A 13,885-nucleotide genomic window follows, 5' to 3' on the forward strand; every position below is an offset into this window, starting at 1 on the left:
TACATTGAATGTCAAACTTATGGGGTAAAGTGATCTCTATAATAAAAAAGACGAGGAAGTAGACAATACAATATACCAAGCAAAATGTAAATGAAAAAGTATCTTTGCATTTCAGGTAGAATAAGTAAGCTAAGCAGTCTATGTCACATTTTTTAGATGGTAGAGTATGTTAATACAATATAACTTAAACAATTGGGGCTGGTGTATTTTGTCTCTGCTTCTATTGAGACATTTAGGTTGTGTCAAAGGTCATGTCTCACCTAGACACATGATCTGACACAAAGTTTGACCTGATCAAGATGCAATTCATACCCTGAGCAAGCAGGCAGGCTCTATTAGCTTAATGGGAAAATGTCAACACTTGCGCAGGAAACCGGGTTCAATGACAGTCAATCTGGCTATAGACATCGTCAAAGTTCTTGAGAGATTAAATGACAGTAAATGTACATAATGTCAAAATGCTTTCTTTATTAATTTCCTCAGTTGAGCTACAGGGCACATAGAGGAAGGGCATCAAGTAGTACAGTGTTAGTGCACGTCGAGATTGTTCAATACGTGTTTGTCTCTCACTGTGTCATTTGTGTTTACTTACAATATGTCACAATAGTACTATTAAACAATTATACTGGAGTGAAGTTTTTACATATGTATTTGTCATTATGGTAATTAAATGTGGCATTATTACTTACAATATTTCAATATTTCTTGGTGTTTGTCACAAGAAAAATGAAAGTACAGTATTTGGTATTACTAAAGTAGAGAATACAGTATCGAAAGTATTGCATAATGCAACATATGCAACACATAAGGCATTCAATGGACATAAAAAAGATACATGAGAATCCAAGCTTTTGGGTTGCCTGTTGAATAAATACTAGCAATTCCAGCCTTAACTTCTTTATACAGGCCCCAAATATTAGCCATAAAGGCATTACCAAGTATATTGATAAAAATAAAAAGTCAAGACCCACTCCATCTTGTGGATGCATGACCTATAATGTGTCAGAAGAGGGCGCCATGTGCCAGTCATTCCATCCATATCACATTCATCAGGTGCAGCTTATTAGCCACATAGGTAGTTTCTCAAATTGTTTTAGGTCAAAGAAATACAGAAATACTGAAATGTATTTATATACATAAAATCTAAAGAAAATAGATTACGTTTTAACTTACAGTAAAGGTAATCCAGAAATAATCAGTCACCAGGCACTTTTTCTACTGTGTAAGGCTATGCCACAGGTTGACTTAAGGAGTGACGACAAGAGAATAATGCACCCATTTAAGCTTACCTAAAAGTGCTCCTAACTTGTAGGATTACCTTCAGCTATGGTATGAAACTGAGCTGGTGTTTGGCTAATATGTTACAGTAGGTGACTGACCGTCTGTATATGAGTCCTGGGGGTGGCCTGTACTCAACCTCTATATGGATGCATGTCAGGATTTGGCCTCAAGGTGGGCATAAACGCTCCAAAGGCAGAGTGTCCTGTGAATAGTTGGGGCTTGGGGGCATTAATATGACAGATGATTTGGAAGAACATGATGTACTTTACGCCAGAGGGAACTGGCTAACCGGATGGCTGTGGCTATTCAATGATTGATGAATGACCAAATCGGTGAATGATTATCACATTTTGGCTCAGAAAGTCTCCGATTGGAACATTTCCTTTACCTCTAAAGGAGGGTATTAACTTTCTGGGCATACGTTGGGAAGTTGATGTCCTGCCCTATACAATGTATGACTGCCCCCTATTCCCAGCAGTTTGTCTTAACATGACTTGTGTTTGTGGATTGTCTGAGCAACGTGGTGATGTGTCAACAGTATACTGTAGTCCAAGAGCATTGAAATGAATACACTGTGCTCCGTCAGTGGCTCTCACATAGCCACAGCAAATCATGTTTTGCTGTGTGAACCCTTTCCCTGCATATACTATATAGAGGAAGAGATGTAGATGTTCCGTGTCCTCTAGGCCAGAATTAAGTTGTTCCAGGGCTCAGCTTTGGAGCTCGAGGATCCACTGTGAGCTCCAGGGGACATCTTGAAAGGAATGGCCCCCGCCTGGGCTGTCATGTAAGCCGGCAGGGCAGAAATCTGGAGGGAGATACAGGGTGACTGAGTAAGGGTTATGTCAGCAGCCATATTGGCAAGAAGTTGGGTCTCTTCTCACTTCCTTCAAAGGTGTTACCAATGATACTAATGAAGGCTCTGTTCCATTTCATGTTGCACAGTGGTTTCATGTAGCACAGTGGTTCTCAAACCTTTTATTTCAAGGTCCCTCATAACTCTGAGAGTGTACAAATGGAACCAAAGGTTTACACACCTTTTTAAGGGGTCATTTGGAACCCCCAAGGAACCATGAGGGTCCCTGGACCACACTTTGAGACCCACTGGTGTAGCAGAGTGTTTCTAGTGAGTCAACATTTGTATTGTTGGTGCACCTGTGAAGGAAGTGAGAAGAGAATATCCAACTTCTCTCCAAAATAGCTGCTGTGCATATAGCCTATTGAGTTTGACTGAAATATAGGTGTGCACATGCGTGCGTGTGCCTTTCAGCCTACCTGCGTGTGTGTGCTGTGGTGTGTGTAGAGGCTGGTGGTGTCGGGCTCTGTCTTGATCTGACGAGTCTCCTCTGTGCTAGTGAGGATGCGGGTAGTGCTGCTGGGTGTCATTGGTGCCCCATCACTGCCTGGAGTACCTGCAGAACCCAGTACCAACAGTTTTAAGAGTACAGCTCTGTCTCAAAGAAATGTTATATTGTGTTAAAAAGGGAAGGAGCAGATGCCATAGCATCCCAAATCATCACTGACTGCGGGAAAAGCAACTCTACTTCAGAAGGTTGACATTTCTATAATTGTTTTGAGTGGTCTCGTGTAATATTGTAATATTTTGAGATGTGGACTTGAGCTGTATGGCATTAAAATATAATAATAAAGTTTTGAATATTTCACTTTATCTGCCATGTATCTGGAATATATGAATGTTAAATCTTTTTACAGAATTACGGGGAATAATTAACTTTTCCACAATACTCAATCTTTCTTTGACAAAGCTGTATAATACGTTTTCAGTAAAGCCTTCAGCGCTCATTCATTTGTACACTCTTTGATGTTACAAATGGATAAACTAATACTGAAAATGTGACAGAATCTACAGAGTACCAACAATTAATGAAGAGTATATGCCTATACACAGTCAATTTTACTCTAATACTCTTACTGTAAGTCCCATGACATACACAAACATATACAAAAATGTTTTGAAGCTGACCAGTCGGGGGCTTGTTGAGGTTCTTGGGTTTACGTTTACGGGTTTGGATGCCGTCTTTCTTCATAGCCAGAGGTCGTGGGACCTGTTGAGACACCAAAAACACCTAAGTTTCAGCACAACAGATTTGAGTAGAAATATTATTTGCTATCCTGCAACTTTCATTGAAATTAATAGCTGGGGTGGGGCAGTCCGTCCACTGGTTTTTATATAACCTTGTGCCTAAAACACCTGTGCTACCCGTTACATTACGCATATTCTCGTTTCGGCATTACATTAATAAAACCAATCATTGTGCCTTTAAAGGACAATTGTTTTTTTACATCAAGGGTTCATATTTTAGATTGTAATTACAGAAAAGAGAAAAGATGAGTGTTGAAATGTTTTCATTTACTGCTTTCTATCGTATTAGCCACTGAAATCAAAATAGCTAAAATCGCAAAAACCATAGAACAATATTTTAACTAATCTTTTCCTTTCTCTAATTATAAACTAAAATATGAACCCTTGTTGTAAAAAAACAAAGTTGTCCTTTGCGAGCAAGTTACACAAGCCGTAATGTCGTGCTAACCACGATCTCTCCCTCTGCCCATGGAAGAGCGAAGAGGCAGTCCGACGTTGCCTTGGAATAAAATGATATTTGATACACAGAATTATCATTCACACATGGTTGGTAATCGAGAACAGCAATCGCTTGGGTTCTGGATTAATTAAACTGGATGGTCTGGTGTGGTTATAGCAAAAGCAGATCAGACAACATTTTATTTGTCTTTGATAAGTTTAACAAAAACTGTGTTTTGAAGAAAATGCATAAACATTAAGGCCAAAGTGCAAAGCGGCCTGGTATAATGCAACAATGAGGCTGATCAGAAAAACGTAGGGTGGAGTGAAGTGTCTTCCTTTGGCGAACTGGCAGTGTGCACAAAAACCTTGACGCCGATTGGCACATCGGTTTCCGAGATTAGCTGTGCACAGACAGACACACAGACAAACTGGGGTGAAAACATAATCTCCGCCGCCTGGCAGAGAAAGGCTTCTCTCTCTCACAGGGGTGTCACACCAAATTCTGGGCCCTGGGTACAAGGATTCACTGCAGGGCCCCTGTGCTTTAACTATTGAAAAATAGCAGATATACAAGCTCACAGCGCGGCACCGAGTGCCGCGCTGCGAGCTTGTAGATCTGCTATTTTTGAAAAATCATGAAAATCTTTGAATATTTCAAATTCTTTTGAGGTTTTTTGAAAAACCTATGTTTCTATGTCAGTGGAGCTCAAACCTTTTCATGTGAAGGACCCCCAAAATGGTATGTATTTGGCCACGGAACCCCATCTCAGAATATTGAGTTCCAGGGACCTCCCAGAAGCAAAATTTGAGTTACAAATGTTCGCTTAAAAAATACATATATTTAAAGATTTGCACACATTTTCACGACTTTTCAAAAATAGCAGATCTACAAGCCGCGCTGTGAGCTTGTATATCTGCTATTTTTCAATAGCTAAAGTATAAAATAATTAAGGCCCCTCCACCACCTTGGGCCCTAGTAACTCAGTCCCACTTTCCTACCCCTTGTGACGCCCCTGCTCTCTCACCCCATGGAGTTTCATGTAGAGACCACAGGCGTTGCAGACCGGCTCTCCCTCTGCATTCCGTCGCCACAGTGTGGTGGTGGTGGTGTGACAGTTGGTGCAGGACAGACCCACCCTTCTCGATGCAGACTACGATGACAAGGAACAGTGATGTAGGTCAGTTTTTGATTGATTGATTGATTGATTGAAGACTTTATTAGACGTTTGCATAGGAAAAGGTAGTTTCATGACAGTACAGTTCACTGGTACAAGGTCAACTAAAAGGAGATCCTGGTAAGCTTTTTGGCTTATTTACACAGGAAACCATTTAAGTATCTCATGTAACCATTTGATTGACAGGCGGATAGAAACACAGTACTATACAGTAGATATCGTCATAAAAAAATAAACAGTGCAAAAACAATATATAGATATTTACAAAAGAAGGGTCAGGTGGAGGGTAAGGCTAGGTTTATTTTTACCAGTTACGAGCGGCTAAGTGGTTTTTCAGGGTGGTTTTAAAGGAAGTTAGGGATTTGCACTCCTTTAAGGCCTTCGGTAAGGCGTTCCACATTTTGGTTGTGTAGCAGAAGAACGGGTTTGATCCTTTGTTTGAGTTGACTCTGGGTTGTAATTGTGACGTTTATAAAGTATTTTGTCAGGTAAATGGGTATCTTAGTGGTGTAGTGCATCTTGTACACCAGGCCCATTGCAAGATGCTGTACTCTGTCATCTACTCTGAGCCACCCCACGCTTGACTGATGAGTAGCGGTGAGGTAATCATGAAAAGGAAGGTTAAGCAGGACCCTAATTAGTTTGAATTGGTCAGTGGATGTGACCGTAACAGTGTGTCAGTAAAAACCTCATTGTTCATTTAACTCAGTTATGCAACCAAATGTGTGTGTGTGTGTGTGTGTGTGTGTGTGTGTGTGTGTGTGTGTGTGTGTGTGTGTGTGTGTGTGTGTGTGTGTGTGTGTGTGTGTGTGTGTGTGTGTGTGTGTGTGTGCGCATGTGCGTGTGTGTGTGTGCACGTGTGCATGTGCGTATGCGCGTGTGCATTTGTAGTTTTCCCATACTTCCAAAAACAAATTATACAAAATGAAACAAAATAAAACAGAACGCATCATAAAAAACTAAAACATCAACAATAATAATTAAATAAAAAAGTATTATTGTTGTTAATAACAATAGTAAATAATGAATATAGATTGTTTTTATTATTGAATTAATTATTTTTTAGAGGATTTTACTGAACAAAAAGTGTAGTCAGATATATTTATAGATTTGAGTGGACTTAATTTAACTATCTACAAATTAAATCCTGCACACAATTCTACATTCATTCAAACTGACAACTCTGACTGTGGCGGCAGTCTTTTGGGTTACGTAGGACTAATATAATATTACAAAAGGTTGTCATGTCTATAGCCTGTGGACAATCAAAATCAGTTGGAAATATGAACATTTGATATGGTGTCATGATCAAACTTCATGTTGATATGGCACACTGACTATGAAGAAAATGAAAACATGGCACTTCATGTAAAAACGTTTGCTGACCCCTGGCGTATGGTATTAGGAATGTCTCCGTCTGTCACCCACCAGTCTCCTTTGGGGTTTGATGAGAGGTCTGTTGATGCCATTCATCTTGTGGTACAGTCCGCAGGCGTTACAGAGGTAGTGGCCCGTACCGTCTCGCCTCCACAGCGGAGTCGACATGGCACCACAGTTCACACATTCACGACCCTCAGCAAAGTCATCAAATAAGTCTAAATGGATAGAAGAGGAAAAACAAAAATTACTTAATTTTAAAAGGGAAAACTCAAGTAAGCATTTTAAAACATATACAGACAATAATGTATTCAGGAATTATATATAATTCTAACATACAGCAACAGGAGTCATATTCAAATAGTTACAGTATTTGTGTGTTTGTTCGAAGGGGAACACACACCGGCTGCAGACAGGCTGCGCACATTTCTCATCGTGCGGCAACGCTTGGAAAACAGAACAGTGGCATATCGAAGCGGCGGGCAAGGCGTGAAATGCGCGTCTGGCACCACCGGTGTGGGTAGGTTCATTAAAAATAATGGAGGCGGCTGTTTTGACGTGCAACGTCCGCAGCCGGTGTGTGTCCCCCTTGTCTTTGCCGGGGGTGTCTTTTCAGGACCACTCGGCTAATTTCAGGAGAGTTGTCAGTCACAGAAATGTGTGACTTTCAAATCCCATACTGCAGGCAGGGTGTCCAATGTGCGGCCCGGGGGGCCAATAGAATTGTATACGGCCTGTGGCTTCATTCCTAAATTGTATTATAAACGGCCCTCCAGCACCGTCAGTCAAGAATATCATTTGTCAGGATTCCTTTTTCCCTGTTGTCTCATTCTGAAGGGGTCAAAGATATTGTGTTTTTTACCTTGCACGTCTGGTTATATTTGGTAATGTGAAATAAGGAGTTATTTGTGTTTTGTTCAGAGCAGACACCTGACAAAAGACCATTGATATTAAATATTGATGATGATAGTTAAATACCATTGTTTTAATGCGATGCATTTGTATGTGACTTTGTAATGGTCCGACAGTACATTATGTCAGGACTCAGGAGATATAGTCGGCCCTTGGGTATTTTATTATTTTCTAATGTGGCCCCCTTTGAAAAAGGTTTGGACACCCCTGCCATACTGTATATGCAAACCCACACAATAGGCCCTCTGAGAATGTCAAAACAACCCATAAAAAGCTTTTACAAAACAGTATTTGGCCCAGGTTATAGTTGCCAAGCCGACTACGTCATTGAATTTCTCCCAAGGCAACATTTCTGTGATTCTTACTGCTATGCCCTTCCAGCAAGGCTGTGGCTTGAAAATAAAAGGATGAAGCTTTCAGTCACGTATACATTTTGAATCGTCCCCTAGCACTGATAAGCGCTGTTGTGCTCGATTGTCATCTTGCGTAATGACACTTTTAAACCAGTGGAAGGTGTAGCGACCCTGTCTGCTCGACTGAGGCCCACACAGCAGCAGCTTGGAATCCCTCCTTATCTAACAGCTCCCTCCCCGAGATAAAGAGTCAGGCTGGAAATAGAGACAGAATAGAACTCCATCACATTGAAATGGAGACTCTGTGTCTCTATCATCTGTCTCTGTCTGTCTCGTTCTCTCAGTCATTCTCTCCCTCTGTTAGATAGCGTGACTTTTGATGAATGTGATCTTCACTCTCGCTCTTCTCAAACATGAGTATCTCCCCATGAACCACTTATAGCTGTTCAGAGGAACGAGGAGATCTTGCTCTGGGTGTGTGTGTGTGATTGATTATCTGACCGTGGTTCAAAATCAACATATCGGGTGCAGGTGCACCAGTGTACCACGGTTTGTAAAATCCCCTGCAGTTTCATAGTTCAACAACAACAAAATAGTCGGCAGTAAATTCACTAGTAAGGACCAAACAAGATGTGATTAGTCATTTAATCATTAAAAGAACAATATGAATTGTGTGCAAGATTTGGGCTGCTAGTAGTGTGCTTTGTTCTTAACTACAGTAAAAAGGGAAGAAAGGGAAAAAGATATTCACAGACTCCAGCTCAAAAGGCTGTGGGAAAGATATATACTTACTCCAGCTCAAAAGGCTATGGGAAATGTAACTCGTGTTGATTTGAAGCTGATAAGCGCATAAAGACGTTCACATGTGTTGTTGTTTTTTGTGTGTGTCTTTGATTTCAGCACAGCATACTGTAATTACTCTGCTTGGGATGACACATATATATATCTGTCCATATATCTTTCCTTACTTCAGTCACTGTGGGATGTAACTTTGGAATGTGTAGGCTCTAGGATCTGGATACATACTGTAGGCAGACTTCCTCCAAGGTTGAGGGCAAAATAATGACAGCACTGTGCGTGTAACGGGGCAATCTAACCTTGGGCCAGGCAGTAGCCGACACAACCCAGAAGCACAAGACAATACAGAAAAGAGGTGCTTTAGACATTCTATGCCTATCAGAGGAGGTGAATTTATTCCTCTAATATAAATGTCACAGTGTATCTTTATCTCAGTGGAGTACAATAAAAAAACACCACTATCATGGCTTATGTTACACAAGGCCAAGCAGGAAAACTGTCTAAATATTATTTTGACAGCACATACGGTATCTAAAAACTATCTAATGAATACAAAAGTCTCTCTGTAATAGAAAATTATCAACTCTACTATCATAACCTGCATAACAGTGTATAATTGCTTGGAAACAAGATTCAATGACTTGTGATAGATAGTAGACTTAAATGATAAAATGATAGTATCAGATGATACTTTTACTGATACCAATCTAACAGACGTCATCCATATGGCTACAGTAGTAAAAGAGCCATAACCCTACCCTTTCTCCTTTTGTGAAAGGAAGATGAATTTCTTTATTGTCATTACATTTTCTTATGTATATTTAATTATAACGTTTATTTATATATACTGGGTTTATTATTTCTTTCTTGTTAGTGATACAGTTTATACAAAATGACAATGGGAAGTGTTCATATGTTGTATGTATATGTACTTAACTCTTTGTTTACTTGAGTATTTCCAATTTACAACACTTTTACTTCTACTCCACTACATCTTGGCTCCATATATTGTACTTTTACTCCACTACATTTATTTGACAACTTTATAGTTAATCATTTAGTTATTAGTAGATTTGGCCATTTGAAAATAACCTATCTACAAATAGCCGATCTACAAGTTCACAACGCGTTGCGACGCATTGTGAGCTTCTAGATCTGCTATTTTCAAAAGATTTGAAAAAGTGTAAAATAGGACATTCTGCATAGTGAGTACTTTCTACTTTTGGTACTTTGAGTACATTTCCAATACTTTTGTACTTTTACTCAAGTAAATTTAGAATTCCAGACTTTTACTTGTAACAGAGTATTTCTACATTGCAGTAGGCTATTGGAACTTTTACTCAAGTAAAAGAAAAATATAACTTTTCCAATACTGGTGATGTGTCTGCTGTGCCTGAACCAGTCTTAAGCCAAAGGGTTCAATTGATTTTCTGGGCCCATCTTTTTAGCTGTTGCCTACTAACCCAAATCAGAATTACGGTATACATCTCTACTGTTGGGCCGACACCTCCTAACTCCAAGATGTTCATTTTCGGGAAAATGAACTCAAGTGGAGTTAGGAGTTTTTGACCGAATAGCTTTTTACTACTTTTCATTGGTTCAATATTATTTTAATCAACATTCAGCTGTAAAGGGTGTTCAATAGCCCTGATTTATCCCAAAAAATCAAAAACCTCAAAAATGGAGTTAAGAGGTTTTGGCCAGACAGTGAAGATATGCTATTTATATTTACAAAAGGTCAAGAGATTCTTCTTCTGGGCTTTTAGAACATGTTAACTGCAGCGGCGAATTCCAATTTCAGGAATAACGTCAATCACACAAAATATCATCCCAAATCTTCTGACTTTCAGTTAGAAGTATAAATAAATCACTGAATGCTCTACTTTCACTTCATCAAAGGAAAAGGTAGTCTATATTCTATATAGTTTCCCTTCAATATTCACCATGAGAACAATAGAGACTTTCCCTCTATGACTGAATTATATTAAACACTCACACTTGTAAAACCATGAGATTAAGCAAGTATATAATACAATTTGTATTATATAGCAAAGTATGTTGCCCCTAATCTGAACACAAAGGTTTTCTGTGCTGCTCCTCTTCTGTGAATTTAAAGTGATTATGGTCAGACTGAGGTAGATGTTTAGATTTAATCAATCTTATCTTTTGCACTGTTCTGGGACTGATCCTCATTACGTTTCACAATGGATTGGGTTGGATTGATTTGAAAAGGTAGAGTGGATGTGTGATGTGATTATTGACGTTGTTTGCATAAACTAGATCATGAGCAACGGCTGATATAAAATATTCAAGGGCAGTCATTTATATTAATTAATATATATAGTATATTAATATACAATTGGTATAGGTTAGTGCCATAAATACTTACATTATCTAAAGTACTACCTGAATGTAAAATTCTCCCACCATGACATCCATGCCATGCTCATGTATTGGCGATGGGAAAGCAGGATCAAATACAGTAGCAACCACTGTAAAGTTGCCTACAAGTAACAAATGTGGTCATGTAAAATTGACACGGCAAGCGAAATCAATGTGTTACGAAACCTGTGTGATCCTGTATGGTGATATTGAGTGTTCAGAGTACACTGCAACCAGTGACTAAACCAGATCCTTATCCATCAGTATAGATTCACTGTTAAGATAAGCTGCACTATCAGAGTTCATTATAAAACAATGGTCTTAATATATATATATATATATATATATATATAATTATTTAAAGTTTAACCTTTTTCCACACACAAGAAATGTAATTTCAGTGCTGTAAAAATAAAGTGTTATTTTTAATCTGAGCTTGTAAAAATAGACCTGTACGGTCAATTTTATACACTTTCATTATGTTTACTGTGTGTGTGTGTGTCAGTTGTATAATTGTTTTCCCATGAAAGAAATCTTAGATTTTGTACAGAATACAGATCATTCAATAACACTGCAGTTAATGACATTTTGTCAACTACATGATGACTCAATATCATCAATTCAAATGCACTCACAATCCAGACCAAGGCATTGTGGGAAAAGTGGTGTGGTCTCTTCATTTTTTTTTTTCTCCACACAATACAGTAAAATAACTAACAGTTAATAATTCATATAGCCGCTTGAACATTCTTACTTTAGTTGCGGCATCTGGTGGTGTATAAACATTAATAATTCTCATTTTTAAATTTAAATATAAACAGTCAACCAAAAGGATTCTACCTGGGATGTGGTCTCTTCAGCATTTTTAACAGGCCTTGGGAGGAAATATATGGTTCTTAAAAACTGCTCAAAATGATTATAACCTATATCCTTCTTTTGGTATTGTATCATGAATATACAGTATCATAATATTATCATAACAATTATGTTAAGCTAATAAATTATGCAATCAATGAATAGACAATTGTGGTGCAGTGCAATTTAATTTATTCAAAAAAATATTATTCCTGTATGAATAGGGTGAATTATGTTTGTTTTTCAAACACAGAGTTTAGTTCTTTTTTTGTGCCCCTCTGTGACCAATATTAAAAGAGTTATTCTAGTGCTGGTGTGAACTGCTGATCCCAAAGCACCTGTGTGGCTCTGCCACTGCAAAAAGCAAACTGCTATATTGACCCTGGCTTGATGTCTGGCCAGATAAACACTAGCTGTCTTTCCCTTAACATTGCTTTTATGTTTTTACAGAAATGTTGTCAGATGAATCAATTATTATTTATTACTTTAAAATGTTCCAAACAATGTGATGGCTGCTTCATTCATTGATACTAATTATTATTATTATTATTATTGTTGTTGTTGTTATTCTTCTTCTTCTTGAGTGTTGAGCGTGTAGCCTATTTTATTGTTTGATAAAAATGGAAGACAACTCTCATTTCAAATTTTGAGAATATTTTAGTCGCCCTAAATTGCAATTCAAGGTGCAATTTGTTTCATTTACGTTTTCCCCCACATTACACGGATTTCACAATGTGATAAAAAACTAAAATTCGTGTCTTTAGACAGGGCTCATACATGGGTAAACCTATAGGCCTACATGGCATTTATTTTATTTGATTAGAACTATTATTGGATTGATCATAGGCTACACCTGCCCATGGATGGAGAAAATAAAGTGTTCCACCAGGCACGCATTATGACGCATAGGTCTACAACTTGTGTGATAATTTATCTTGGAAGACTCTTATAATATAGCCCACATTGCCTACAGTTTTGAATTATAAGGCAAATAATGCCTAGAATTCTTCAGCAAAACAGACTTGAAAAGAAAACGGGAGCAACGTGAACATTTTGGACATTTGAGAGACTATAGCCCTGCCTACCTTGTTGTTGCGTGCATGTAAACTGGGCTATCTATTATCTATTTGATATCACAAGCAGCTTAGGCCTACCAAATGGCTGGCTTATAACTTCATCAGGCAGTCATCGACAGTGGTGGTGCACTTTTAGCCTATACACAAACGAATAAACGAACAACGAGTTGCTATCATCTAGTCGTTCGTTATGCGCATCCCTTGCAGCTGTCATGTAAAAGTAGGCTATGGGTTCTGTTATTTGATGATCTCAACGGACACACACACGTAGCTACGTGCCTTATTACTGAATTTATGGAAGTTTCTCTTCAGCGCCGTAAACAAAAATCTGTATAGGCCTGCCACCTACTGTACAACAACCAGAGCGCAAAACAGAATCCCAACATAAGTTCTCACCTAGGTTTGGGTGCCGCGTCGTGCCCGGCGCTCCGGGTTGAAGGCCGTGCAGGACGGGGCTGTCAAAGGGAGACGTCGGCCACGTCCCGCCCATGTTGGGGGTCACATAGGCCGGGTAGGGGCTGTGGTAGGAGCCGCCGAGGCCCCGGGTCGCGCCGTAGTGATGATGATCCCTCCCGTTGGCGGAGATGTTCAGCGGGCTGCTGTACGAGGCGCTCTCCCGGGCCGCCGTGGACAGCGGAGGCGGGCTGGTGGAGAAGGTGAAGCGCGGGGACACGGGAGACGAGTGGTGCGCGCCGCTCGTGTACGACGAAACCGACTCGGCCCCCGACTGCTGCTGCGCCCACGCCGAGCTGGACACCGGGCTGGCCTGCTGCGAGGCGCCGTGCGTCTGGAGGTAAGGCAGGGCGGGGATCATGGTGGGGGCGACCCGGGTGGTGGGCACGTAGACCGGCGACGTGCCCGCGGCGTTGTGGAGGAATCCGGCCTCATAGGACGGGGGTCCGTGGTTGGTCGTCATGATGCCCTGGTACATATCCACTCCGCGAGAGGGGGCACATTCGTGTCGCCGATCCGGGATTGTGATAATAGCAATTACCGCATAAATTAGACGATTACAGCTTTAATCCAATCGAATATCTTCGTCGTCGGCTCGTCCAGCACAAATTGGAGATATCTTGGAACGGAAAATGACTCTATAGCCTATATTTTTAATATTACCGAAGTCGCAGCAAG

General features: G+C 39.8%; 2 protein-coding genes across 2 annotated transcripts in view; one reads left to right on the forward strand and one right to left on the reverse strand.

The window, feature by feature from the left end:
* Positions 1–454: 454 nt before the first annotated feature.
* gata4 (GATA binding protein 4) overlaps positions 455–13,885 on the reverse strand; it is a 13,469-nt gene continuing 38 nt past the window's right edge. The window contains exons 1-6 of the mRNA XM_080745371.1: positions 13,151–13,885; positions 6,430–6,596; positions 4,852–4,977; positions 3,266–3,347; positions 2,557–2,693; positions 455–2,089 (exon numbers count right to left, since the gene is read on the reverse strand). The exon at positions 13,151–13,885 is cut by the window's right edge and continues 38 nt beyond it. Of these exons, the coding sequence (XP_080601497.1) occupies positions 1,964–2,089; positions 2,557–2,693; positions 3,266–3,347; positions 4,852–4,977; positions 6,430–6,596; positions 13,151–13,685 (1,173 nt within the window). The 5' untranslated portion in view covers positions 13,686–13,885 and the 3' untranslated portion in view covers positions 455–1,963. The remainder of the gene's footprint in view (positions 2,090–2,556; positions 2,694–3,265; positions 3,348–4,851; positions 4,978–6,429; positions 6,597–13,150) is intronic.
* ncoa7b (nuclear receptor coactivator 7b) overlaps positions 13,440–13,885 on the forward strand; it is a 53,744-nt gene continuing 53,298 nt past the window's right edge. Inside the window, exon 1 of the mRNA XM_080745369.1 lies at positions 13,440–13,547. The gene's annotated coding sequence lies outside the window, so the exon portion shown is untranslated. The remainder of the gene's footprint in view (positions 13,548–13,885) is intronic.

Source organism: Nannobrachium achirus (assembly GCF_963921795.1).
Source record: "Nannobrachium achirus genome assembly, chromosome: 16".
Classification (NCBI taxonomy): Eukaryota; Metazoa; Chordata; class Actinopteri; order Myctophiformes; family Myctophidae; genus Nannobrachium; species Nannobrachium achirus.